Below are 12,231 nucleotides of genomic sequence, written 5' to 3'. Positions count from 1 at the left end.
TCACTTGTAGGCTAAATGTTATGTATTTTGCTGACTCTAATCTTCATTTCCACTCTTCGTTTTAGTTCCTAAATCTTTGTTGCAAGTGTTTTGCAAAATTAGCTATGGATGATGAGTTAAAAAGTGTGATGCTAGAGAGAGCATGTGATCAGAATAACAGTATCATGGTTGAATGCTTGCTTCTATTGGGAGCTGACGCCAATCAAGCAAGGGAGTCAACTTCCTTAATTTGTCAGGTAAATATTCAAGGCCTCACTGTTGTCTTTTCTCTGTTACTTGACTACCATTGTGTAGCTCTTACTTACAGCCCATTATTCTTCACTTCAGTATGTACTAGTTTATCGCACATGGCTTGTGATTTGTAGTAGGAGTTTAGGGTCGGAATTTTAGAGGTAACCTAGGTCCTTTAGGTATTGCCAGTCTAATCCTTTATTTTGTCTACCTACCTTGTTGATAAATAACTTTTCAAATGTGTTTCCTTATATGCATCTCTAAATAACTTATTCTCCAGCCATACCCTGCTCATGTAGTTTTATTTTGTTTTGACCAATTTTCAACAGTTTTCTCTCTGCTTTTAGTTTCTCTGCCTAAAAAGTGCTCCCTTCAGGATGACTGCATGTGACTATACAGGCTGTGCTCTGCATGCCTTTAGGGGCATCCTTCACATGGACATCCCTATTACTGGCCCCTCTGCAGTTGTGCATGTAGTCCCTGGGTGTGCAAATGGTTAATAAGCTTGAGTGCTAACTGCAAGGTTGGAGGTTCAAGTCCATCTAGAGGCATCTTGGAAGAAAAGTCTGGCCATCTATTTCCAAAAAATCAGCCATTGAAAACTCTATGGAGTACAGTTCTACTCTGACACACATGGGATTGCTATGAGTCAGAATTGACTCAACGGCAACTATTTTTTTTTAAGTTGTGTAACACTGTGGCCCTGCTTTCCTTCTCTCCTTTCCTCCTGCATCGTGCAAACACAAATCTGTCCCATCAAAGTTCTACCCTTCCTTCAAAATCTAATAAAAATTCTCTTTCCATGATAAAGCCCTTCCCAAGCTCCCAAAGCCCCAAACAAAATTAAGAATTACTTCTTTTGTAAGTCCATGACAATTTATGTGTTCCTCTTTTAGATTTCCTAAATTGTATGACATCGAATTGTACAGTGTTCATCTTTGTATCGTTAAAAATATCTAACTCATTGCTTTACATACAATAAGGATTCAATAAATATTTGATAAAATACATTACCTGTATTTCAGGTTTGTCTTAGTTTTATATATTATAGAATTTATATTGACATTTGGACAGCACCATAGATATTTTCTAGAAATTTAGTAATATTTTAACAAAGTAGTGATTTTATATGTATCATTAAATAATTGGAACAGTACTATATTTTCCAATACTTTAAGCCTTAATTCATTTAATTTCCCATTTGCCTGAGTATGGATTCAAATAGATTTATCAACTCTAAGATTAAGGTATTACTAATTAAGAATCGACATAAAAAAAAAATGAACTTGTAACTCATTTTCATGCACCGTTATGCTTATATGAAAACAAAATGAATAATTAAATTATTTAAATTTAGTCAAATTTCTTTTAAGCAAGCAACTTTTAGGGAAAATTGCTTCTCTATTACTAATGGTAATTAAACTATTTCCTTCCTGATAATTTAATAAGTTATTATCGTGTATCTTTTGTATGCAGATCATTGCATTAATATTACTTGGGGATGCCAAAGAATGAAAAAGAAACCTCTCCCTCCAAGTTCTTATTGCCTGTTGCTGTCAAATTGATTCCAATCACATCAATCCTACAGGACAGGGTAGAACTGCCCCATAGGGTTTACAAGGAGCAGCTGGTGAATTCGAACTGCAGACCTTTGTGGTTGGTAGCCGAGCTCTTAACCACTGCACCACCAGGACCTCCAAGGTTCTTATTAGGGAAACAATATACCTAAAAACACCTTAGTGTAATTGCAGTGCATTTCCCACAGGAAATGCTGTCTAGTCTTCTCTCAGTCTATCCAAGTCTTTCTATACAAAAAACTTTTTAGTTTATTTCTCTTCCCATGTTCTTTTGGACTTAATGTGCATATTTACATCTTCTCTTCTTGAAACGAAATCAGATCTTTACATACATGGATTATATACTAACCTTAAAAAATCAATCCTAGTTACTAAACATTATTTGTATCTAGCAAAAAATAAATATCGATTAAATATGGATGAATTGATTGTACCTCATTTTGTACCAGTGGAAAATAATCAAGATTATTTATTCATGTACCGAGAGGCTGCATAATTAAGGGCTATTCAGAGCAAGGATGGAGTTAATTAAGTTAGGCATTCCGAGGAGAGTTTAAGATTGTAATGTATATCATTGCTAGAGAGGAATATGGAGGATTAATAGTGAGAATGAAGGTAGTATTCATCAACTCATGATGGAAAGAGCAAGTATAACAGTCTAACTAACAATAATAGCCAACTCCTCTGTGGTGCTCATTACCACCTGTGAATACGCATTTTAATCCTCATAACAACTCATGTCTAGGCCTTAGTATTATCTTATTATTGTTGTTGTTAGTTGCCATGGAGTGGATTCTGACTCATGGCGACCCAATGTGTGCAGAGTAGAACTGCTCCATAGGGTTTTCAAGGCTGTGACCTTTCAGAAACAGATTGCCAGGCCTGTCTTTTGAGGTGTCTCTGGGTGGGTTCAAACTGCCAACCTTTTGGCTAGTAGTTGAGTGCTTAACCGTTTGCATCACCCAGGGACTCCATTCTCATTATACAGGTGAAGAATTAGGTCCCAGAGAGGTAACTTGCCTGCAGTCTCTTTCCTGATAAATTGTGGAAAATCTGCCTCCTCAGTGACTGCTCTTAATCCCACAGCAGATTTGTGGTGGTGGTAGGGTTGTTCATTTAATCTTCAATGGTAGATTGAAGAATTTGGTTTTGATTGTCACATATATTAATTATAAATTGTAAAATGGAAAAGAAGATTGTAACGGAGTAAATTACACTTTTGAAAATCTTTGTTTATATTCTGAATTTTCTTCATTACTACTTAAATGCTAAACTGGGTATTTCTAAGCAGTATTTTTTTTTTTCTGTCATGAAGTTGAAACTATTTTCAGAAAAATGTGTGAGTATTCTAAGAGGAAGAACTATATATGTGAGATTTAAAGGAATTATTTTTTATCTTCTTACTGGCATTTATTTCTTTTGTCTGATACAATTTTTTAATATATTTCTTCATGGCACCATATACCTAAAAACGGCTTGGAGAGTTTGTAATCCTTAAGGAAAATTTCTTCTATAAAAATGTACTGAGTATCTCCTTTGCACAAGCATAGTACTAGATATAAGTAGAGAATATAAAAGGAGTTTCTTATTTCAAGATAGTTTCTTTACATATGTTTGTGTGGGAGGCAGGGGAGGAGATAAAACATAAATCATCTTAGTACAAGGTTGTCAGTACGTGCTATAACTTAGAGATAATAGTTTGCTGGACCACAAGATAAAGCATTTGTGATTGAATTTTTTAAAAAAAATATTGTATTTTTGGTGAAAGTGCACACAGCAAAATAAGTTCCCGTTCAACAGTTTGCACATATATTGTTCAGTAACATTGGTTACATTCTTCACATTATTCTTCTCATTATTTCCATTCTAGTTGTTCTGTTATCGTTAACCTAATCTCACTGACCTCCAACCTTCTCATCTGTGCTTTAGAGTAATTGTTGATCATCTGGTCCCATATAGATGATTTTTTAAAGGAGTGCAGTGCTCAAGGGTTATATTCTTTACTTTCTAAGCTAACCTACTATTTAGCTAAAAGGTAACTTTAGGGGATATTTTTGGTTCAAGGTTTAAAGAGTATTTCAGGGCAATAGTCTTGGAGATTCCTCCAGTCTCAGTTGGTCCAATAAGTCTGGATTTTTTGAGAATTTAAACTTTTCTTCCACATGTTTCTCGCTTTCTATCAGGATCCACCTATTGTGTTCCTGATCAGAACATTTGGTAGTGGTAGTTGGGCACCATCTAGTTCTTCTGGTCTCACAGTAGAAGAGGCCGTGGTTCATGTAGACAGTCCTGTAGACCAGTTCCTTCTCTGAATCTGGGGTTTCCTTCTTTCTCTTTGCTCTAGATGAGTAGAGACCAATATTTGTGTCTTAGATGGCTGCTCGTGTGATTGAGTTTTTCAGTTTGTCTCTTCCTCCCTCTCTCCCTTCTTTCCTACCTCTCTTCTTACCTTCCTTCCTTCCTTTTATTTTAAATAATATTTTATTGTGTTTTTGGTGAAAGTTTACACAGCAAATTAGGTTCCCATTTAACAATATATATACATATTGTTTGGTGACGTTGGTAACATTTTTCAAAATGTGTCAACATTCTCATTATTTCCACTGTGGTTGTTCCGTTTCCATTAATCTTGCTTCCCAGCCCTCCTCCCCACTCCCCTATTACCTTCTCATCTTTGCTTTAAGGTAAATGTTGACCGTTTGGTCTCATAGAGATGATTTTTTAAAAGAGCTTAGTACTCAACTCATTGGGGATATTGTTCATTTTATGATCCAATCTGTTATTTAGCCGAAAGGTGACATCCAGGACCTTCCTTCCTTTTAAATTCCCTGTGGACACTTTAGGAAGATTTTAGTAATTTGCTAGTTAAATTAAATATATTTCCTAGGCATTGTACTAGGCTACAGGAGTACAAAATGGATTGCAATGTTGTCCATGCTTTTACATTCTAGTGTAGAAACACAGACAGGTATGTCTGCTTCAATGTGCTAAGTGCTATGCTAAACAAAATGGGATGGAATCCTGAAGGAGGAAGGACTTGTACAGCCTGAGGGATTGGCAGCAAGAACTTTACAGTGTAAGAGACTTTTGAGATGTTCCTCGTGAGTGAACATCTTTTTGTTGGGTGAAGAGCAGAGAAAGGGATTTGGGGCAAAAGAAGTAACATAAATGAAGGTAATGAAGATTGAAAAATTGCATGTTTTGCTTGGGGGAATGAACTGGAGCAGAGGGGTTTCAAAAGACTTTTTAAACAAGACAGTGACTTGATCCTATCTATAGTAGAAGGTTCTATAGTGGCTCTGGGAAGAAGTAGTTGAGACCAGCAGGCCATTAGTTGGTGTCATTATACCACAGAACTGTCCCTCCAAATCCCTTGGACATACTTTAATTCTAGAATTCCCTTTAATTAAGTAACTGCCCACAGCCTCCTTCTTTCCCTGACCTGATACCCTAGTTCCAGACACAAAATGAGGTCTTAGTGTCTTTTTTTATTTTCTTTTTTTAGGTAATGAAAGGGTCACAGGCTTTGGAGCCAGTAGATTTGGCTTCAAATCAGTCTTTGTTGCTTACTTGCTCTAAGGATTTGGGCAAATTTCATATATTTTCTAAATGTTTGATCATCTATAAAATGGGGGTGATAATCTTTATGTCATAGGGTTTCTATGAGGATTAGAGATCGTGCATTAGAGAAGGTAGCACAGTATTTGGCATATAATATTTGTATTATCTATTACTTTCATCTTCTAGTTGAAAAATCATCATCGTTCCATTGCCTTTCAATAAGTTGTACCTGAGTAGGTCCATTGTGCTATGCTATAGGTTGTTGAGGTTTCTCTCTGCTTGCTAAGTTCACGCTAGTGTTTGTGGTACCTAGAATACTAGCCCTCTCTAAGAACTTGCTCTGAAAACATAAAATTCAGAGGAAGGCGGAAGACTGAGAGACAAGGTAATTTGTTTGTGGAAATTCAGATTCTTGCATCGAAGAGTTCAAGAAAACTAGAGATGTGTGATGATTGTCTTTTGTATGTGACATTAAGGAATTTTATGATATTTATATTAAAAAAAAAACCCATTGCTGTAAAATAGATTTAAACTCATAGTGACCCTATAGGACAGAGTAGAACTGCCCCATAGGGTTTCCAAGGAGCAGCTGGTAAATTCGAGCTGCCAACCTTTAGGTTAGCAGCTGTAGCTATTAACCACTGTGCCACCAGGGCTCTCTATTTATATTATCATTTTGTTGTTCTATGTTAAAAATGAAGGAAGGGCAGTAGCGTTTCCTATATAAGATACTAGGTAGTTTCCCAGATACCTTCTAATCAGCACATGTAAGCCAGAAAATGTAAGCAACTTGTATAATTGGTGGAGCTGACTCAAGTCTTCTGACTCCAAGTGTATGAGCTTTTCCTCCATATACTGTTACCTCTTTTGTGATAACTGACTCTCTGGTGGCAGACTATTTGGTTTATGCTACTCTGATATTTGTGGTGGTAGTCTTACTTCAGGGCCCTGGTGGCGCAGTGGTTAAGAGCTCAGCTGTTAACCAAAAGGTCAACAGTTCAAATCCATCAGCTGTTCCTTGAAAACCCTACGGGGCAGTTCTACTCTATCCTATAGTGTCACTATGAATCGAAATGGACTCTAAGGCATAGAGTTTGGTCGAGTTTTTTAGTCTAACTTCATTTTCACAGTCTATTTCAAGGGTGAGTTTTGCCATATTCCATTTCGTTTCAATCTAACTTTAAGGTGTGGAGAAAAAATCACACCAAGTTATATTTATTATTCTCAAAGGCAAGAAATACAGGTTTTTAATATACTGCTTTTTTATTTTCTTTAATAGGTGTGTGAGAAAGAGAGCAGTCCCAAGTTAGTGGAACTGTTATTGAATAGTGGACCCCGTGAACAAGATGTCCGGAAAGCCCTGACAATAAGCATTGGGAAAGGTGACAGCCAAATCATCAGTTTGCTCTTACAGAGGCTTGCCCTGGACCTGGCCAATAATAGCATCTGCCTTGGAGGATTTTGTATGGGAAAAATTGAGCCTTCTTGGCTTGGTCCTTTATTTCCAGATAAGACATCTAATTTAAGAAAGCAAACAAGTAAGTTCCAACATATGTGAAGTTCTTGTTTCTACACGAGCTTATCAGCATAATTTATTACCAAGTTTTTGTACTAGTCAGTTGTTAGTTTTTTTCTTTTATATCACTAATATTTTAGTTAATTTTCTCTGAATTTTGATGCAACTTAAGCCAAAGTATTGAAAAGGTTTGATTATCTTTTTTTTTTGGTGGGGGAAATGTCATGAAATGCTTGAAAGGGATATTATATTTAAGTTATAAGACAGCAAATATGTTTCTTTAAAAAAAGCCAAAACACTAGGAGCTTTATGAGGAGTAGATTTTCACTTTTTTAATATCTTTTGTTTCTTATTAAAAAGTAATAACATGCTCATATTAAAAGTAGGAAAATATGGAAAAAATATAAAAAGAATATAAAAATAACATTGCATCTCTTGTATATAATTAACATGGATATTTCATTTTTTCTAGACTTTTTTCTAAGTTTTTGTATGCTTAAATTTACACATACATTTAAATGAATATGTAAAAGCATACACAACCATATATACTTAGCATTTTCAAGCTAATATATACATTTTATATCAAGTTAAGCTTGTATTTTCTTTATATTTTCAAGTTAATATATATTTTATATATATAATGTATACTGATGATATGTTATCATCATCCTCTGGTAACATTTCTATCAGCTCTTTCTTATTTACTCACACTCAATGTGTTTTTAAACCTTGAGCTCCCAGCTTTTCCCCTATTTCCCCTTGTTTCCGTATAGTGGTCATAACTCCCTGTCTCTTCACCTTAAGGACTGTCTTGCTATTAACACGTTTGCTTTACTCATCATTTTTCTGGTGCATTCTCCAGGCAAACCTAGTCCTGATCAGTCCATCAGTCTACTTTTTTCCTCACCTTCACCTAGATAGAGCTTCTAGAGAAAAATACCCATCTGTGCATATTGGTGCCTCTACAAATTCAAGGTCTCCATCCTTCAGAGAGCCTTAAAAGGTCCAGACCGGCTGAATTTCCTGCAGTTTCTTAAGTGCTTCATATGTTCTTCCCTTCAGGCTTTCCCCAGTGTTATTCTCTCTAACTAAATTCCAATCTTTTGTGTTCACTTTGCTGTCTCTTCATCATTTTTGCCTTAGCATTGTTGTCACTGTTTACAAGAAGGCATTCCTGATCCCATGAAGTCTGGGTGGAAGGTCTTGTAGGTGCCCCCATAGCTCCCTATTTCTCCCTTCTCATAACGCATATCATATTATATACTAATTGTATTTTTACCTTTTGGTATCTTCTGGTAGATTATAAACCTCATTGCTGTCGAGTCGATTCTGACTCGCAGGTAGGTTATAAGCATCATGAAATGAGTGTCAGTATTGTCCAATGTTGTAACCTTAGCATATACAGTGTTTTGCACATAATATATAACCATTAAATACCTATAACATTGGCAAAAATAAAAATTTGGTAATAAATGTTTATAAGCATTATAGAAACAGGAACTTCACATATTGTTGATACGAATATACGTTTTTTCTTTTGAAAGTAAATTGGCAATATCCACTAATATTATAAATGTATATTCTTTTTTTGGTCCAGCAACATGCTAACAGGAATACATGATACAGATATTCTCAGTCTTCACAAGGAAGTAGTTACAAGGATGCACATCAAAGCATTTTTCATAATAGAAAAAAATTAGGGGAGAAAAGCCTAAATATTTCCCAAAATAAAGTGTGCAAATAAATTTTGATACATTCATGTAGTAGAATGCTTTGCACCAATGGGGGGAAAAGTGACAAATCTAAATGTCCTGATATAGAATACAATTTAAGTGAAAAAGAAAAAAGCACATAACAGTATTTTTAGTATGCTAATGTTGATGAAAACAACTATTGGGATGTGGTACTCATAAATGCTTGTATACGAAAATGCTTGTATATATATATGAAAAAGAAATTAGCTCTCTGGTTGCCTATGGGAAGTTTGGATTCATAACCTTAAAACATATCCAGGTCCTACTTCACTGAGTCACATAAACATGCTAATGTGGGCTATGAAAATAATATTTAAAGAAAATTTTAGTCTATATGTACAAAAACAGAAAATATGAGAACTCTGCCAACTTATTTCTTCATAGTAGAATATGATATATAAGGAAATAAGAAGAATCTTAACTTCAAAATTCCATCCAATTTCCCAATAAAAACCAAATGCGTTGCCGTTGAGTTGATTCAGACTCATAGCGACCCTATAAGACAGAGTAGAACTACCCCCTAGGGTTTCCAAGGAGCGGCTGGTAGATTCGAACCACTGACCTTTTGGTTCCCAATAGTCAGTATTAATCATTCAGCAAATAGTTTATAATAATAACTGTATAATTTTGGAGCATCTTCTATATTCTAGGCATTGTGCTAAACATTTTCCATACATCATTAGTCTTTTCCATAACTGTATGCTGTGAATATTGTCATCTTCACTTTCTAAGTGAGGACACTTGCACTCAGGAAGCTGTTGTAACCTGCAAGTGGCAGTTCTATGACTGGAACACAAGGTGTATGGTTTCAAAGCCCAGGCCCTTTCCTGGGTCAAGGTAGTTTCATAAAGATCCAGTTTGGTCATCTACACCAAAGCTTTGTGTAGAATTTTTTTTTTAAATTTAAATTCACCACTGCCAATTAAGCAATATCACTGTTATAAAGTAATTTTAGAAGTAAGAATAAAAAATTCTCTAGAAGCATTAGCACATATAAGAAACTTTAGTGTGTGTGTGTGTATATATACACACATATAGATATATGTTAATATATATACATATATACACACATATATACATATGTATATATCTGTCTATGTTGAAGTTTGTACAGTTGTTGAATTCTAATATATTTTTAGATATAGGATCCACCCTAGCAAGAATGGTGCTCAGATATCAGATGAAAAGTGCTGGTGAAGAAGGAGCAGCCTCAGGCAGTGATGGGAACTTTTCTGAAGATGTACTTGTTAAATTTGATGAATGGACCTTCATTCCTGACTCTTCTATGGACTGTGTGTTTGGTCAAAGTGATGATCTGGATAGCGAAGGTATTTATGATAAAAAACAGTTTCTTTTATGTGTTACACTTATACACTGGCATTGAACAATAGGAACTGAGACAAAAGCCTGATTTAATTCACTGGAAAAACTTGAGGAAATATGTGTTCCTTACTGGAAACATCTGGAGCCCTGATGGCCCAGTGGTTAACAGCTCGGCTGCTAACCAGAAGATTGGCAGTTTGAATCCACCAGCTACTCCTTGAAAACCCTATGGGACAGTTCTACTCAGTCCTATAGGGTTCCTATGAGTCGGAATTGACTCAACAGCAACGGGTGTATTTTTTTTGGTTTGTTGGAAACAGTTAATGTTTACTAACTCCAATTAAGGCAATTATTGTAAAAAAAAAAGTGTGTCTCTGTGCTTCTAAGTGTTACAGTACTGCTCACTAATCATTGAGTGATGGCCACTGCAGTGAAAACACTGACTCAGACTGTAACTGGATTCCAGGTTCAGTTATTGATTGAATCTTTTTGTGGCTTGTGTAAGCACCTTCACCTTGTTAAAGGTGCGTTGCCAACCTTGCAGGGTTATTTAGAAGCATTAGAGATAATGTATATAAAGTGACTAGAACAGTGCTTAGAAAATAGCAGGTGCTTAATAAAAAGTAATTTTATGTTTATTATAATTAGAATAATATTAATAATTTAATAGTTCATTTGAGATCAACTTTTTTTAATTGTCATGGCAAGATATGTAATGACAGTGATGAGGGCTGACATAGTTAACACAATCCAGTTTTGTAAAAATGGGTCAAGTTACTTTTTATAAACTTAATATGATTGAAAACTTTGAGTGAAAGAATAAAGATATTCGAGAGGACAAAAAACAAGAGTTATTCTAAAATCTCTTGTCTCAAGTCTGAGTATTTATTTTTTTTAAACCAATATTATTGAGATATACTTTATATAAAATAAAATGTTCTCATTTTAAGTGTATATTTTCACAAGTTTTAAAAAATTTATTCATCCATGTAGTTACTAGCACTACAAAATATGCAATATTTCCATCACCAAAAAAGAAAAAAAAATTCCTTTTGCCTCATCACAGAAAATATCCCCCTCCCTACACCCTTCCCTCAACCCTGGTCCCTGGCAACCACTAATCTACTTTCTGTCACCACAGATTAAATTTGTATTTTATAGAGTTTCATATACATGGAATCATGCAGTATGTACTCTTTTGTGTCTGGCTATTTCCTAAATGTGTTTTACCATGTGTCATGGATTGAATCGTGTCCCCCCAAAATATCTGTCAACTTGGTTAGGTCATGATTCCCAGTATTGTATGATTGTCTACCATTTTGTCATCTGATGTGATTTCCCTATGTGTTGTAAATCCTATCACTATGATGTTAACAAGATGGACTAGCTGGCAGTTATACTGATGAAATCTACAAGATTAGATAGTGTCTTAAGACAATCTCTTTTGAGATATAAAAGAGAGAAGCAAGCAGAGAGACAAGGGGACCTCATACCACCAAGAAAGCAGCATCGGAAGCAGACCTTGTCTTTTGGACCCATGGTCCCTGTGCCTGAGAAGCTCCTTGATCAGGGGAAGATTTATGACAAGGACCTTCCTTCAGAGCTGACAGAGAGGAGAAAGCCTTCCCCTGGAGCTGATGCCCTGAATTTGGACCTGTAGTCTACTAGACTGTGAGAGAATAAATTTCTCTTTGTTGAAGCCATCCACTTGTGGTATTTCTGTTATAGCTGCACTAGATAACCAAGATGCGATGTTATACTCCCACCCATGATATATGAAAATACTTGTTGCTCTACATTTTTGCCAGCACTGAGTATTGTCAGTGAATTTAATTTTAGCCATTCTAATGACTAAATTCTATCTCATCTGAATTTAATTTTCATTTGCCTGATGACTAATGATATTGAGAATATTTTCATGTTCTTATTCATCGTTCATGTATCCTCTTTGTGAAGTGTCTGTTCAGCTCATCTGCCAACTTTTAATTGGGTTGTTTGTCTTATTATTGTATTATAAAAGTTCTTTATAAATTTTAGGTAGAAATCCTTTGATGGATATACGTATTGCCAGTATTTTCTCTCAGTTGTGCCTTGTCGTTTCATTTTCTTAATGATATTTTTCACAGGGCAGAAGTTTTCCATTTTGAAGTTCAGTTTTTCGGTTTTCTCTTTTATGGTTCATAGTTTTTCTATCCCATTTAAGAAATCTTTACCTATCTCAAGTTTGTGAATATTTTCTTCTATGTGTTCTCTTAAAAGTTTTAAA

General features: G+C 35.2%; 1 protein-coding gene across 1 annotated transcript in view; it reads left to right on the top strand.

Moving 5' to 3' along the window:
- LRRK2 (leucine rich repeat kinase 2) overlaps positions 1-12,231 on the top strand; it is a 155,486-nt gene that overhangs the window by 50,833 nt on the left and 92,422 nt on the right. The window contains exons 18-20 of the mRNA XM_023738875.1: positions 66-236; positions 6,649-6,907; positions 9,782-9,970. Coding sequence (XP_023594643.1) covers positions 66-236; positions 6,649-6,907; positions 9,782-9,970 — 619 coding nt within the window. The remainder of the gene's footprint in view (positions 1-65; positions 237-6,648; positions 6,908-9,781; positions 9,971-12,231) is intronic.

The sequence above is a fragment of the Trichechus manatus genome, unplaced genomic scaffold, assembly GCF_000243295.1.
Source record: "Trichechus manatus latirostris isolate Lorelei unplaced genomic scaffold, TriManLat1.0 scaffold00123, whole genome shotgun sequence".
Taxonomy (NCBI): Eukaryota; Metazoa; Chordata; class Mammalia; order Sirenia; family Trichechidae; genus Trichechus; species Trichechus manatus.
Note: the sequence above shows the minus strand (reverse complement) of the source record. Positions and strands in the feature narration are given on the sequence as shown.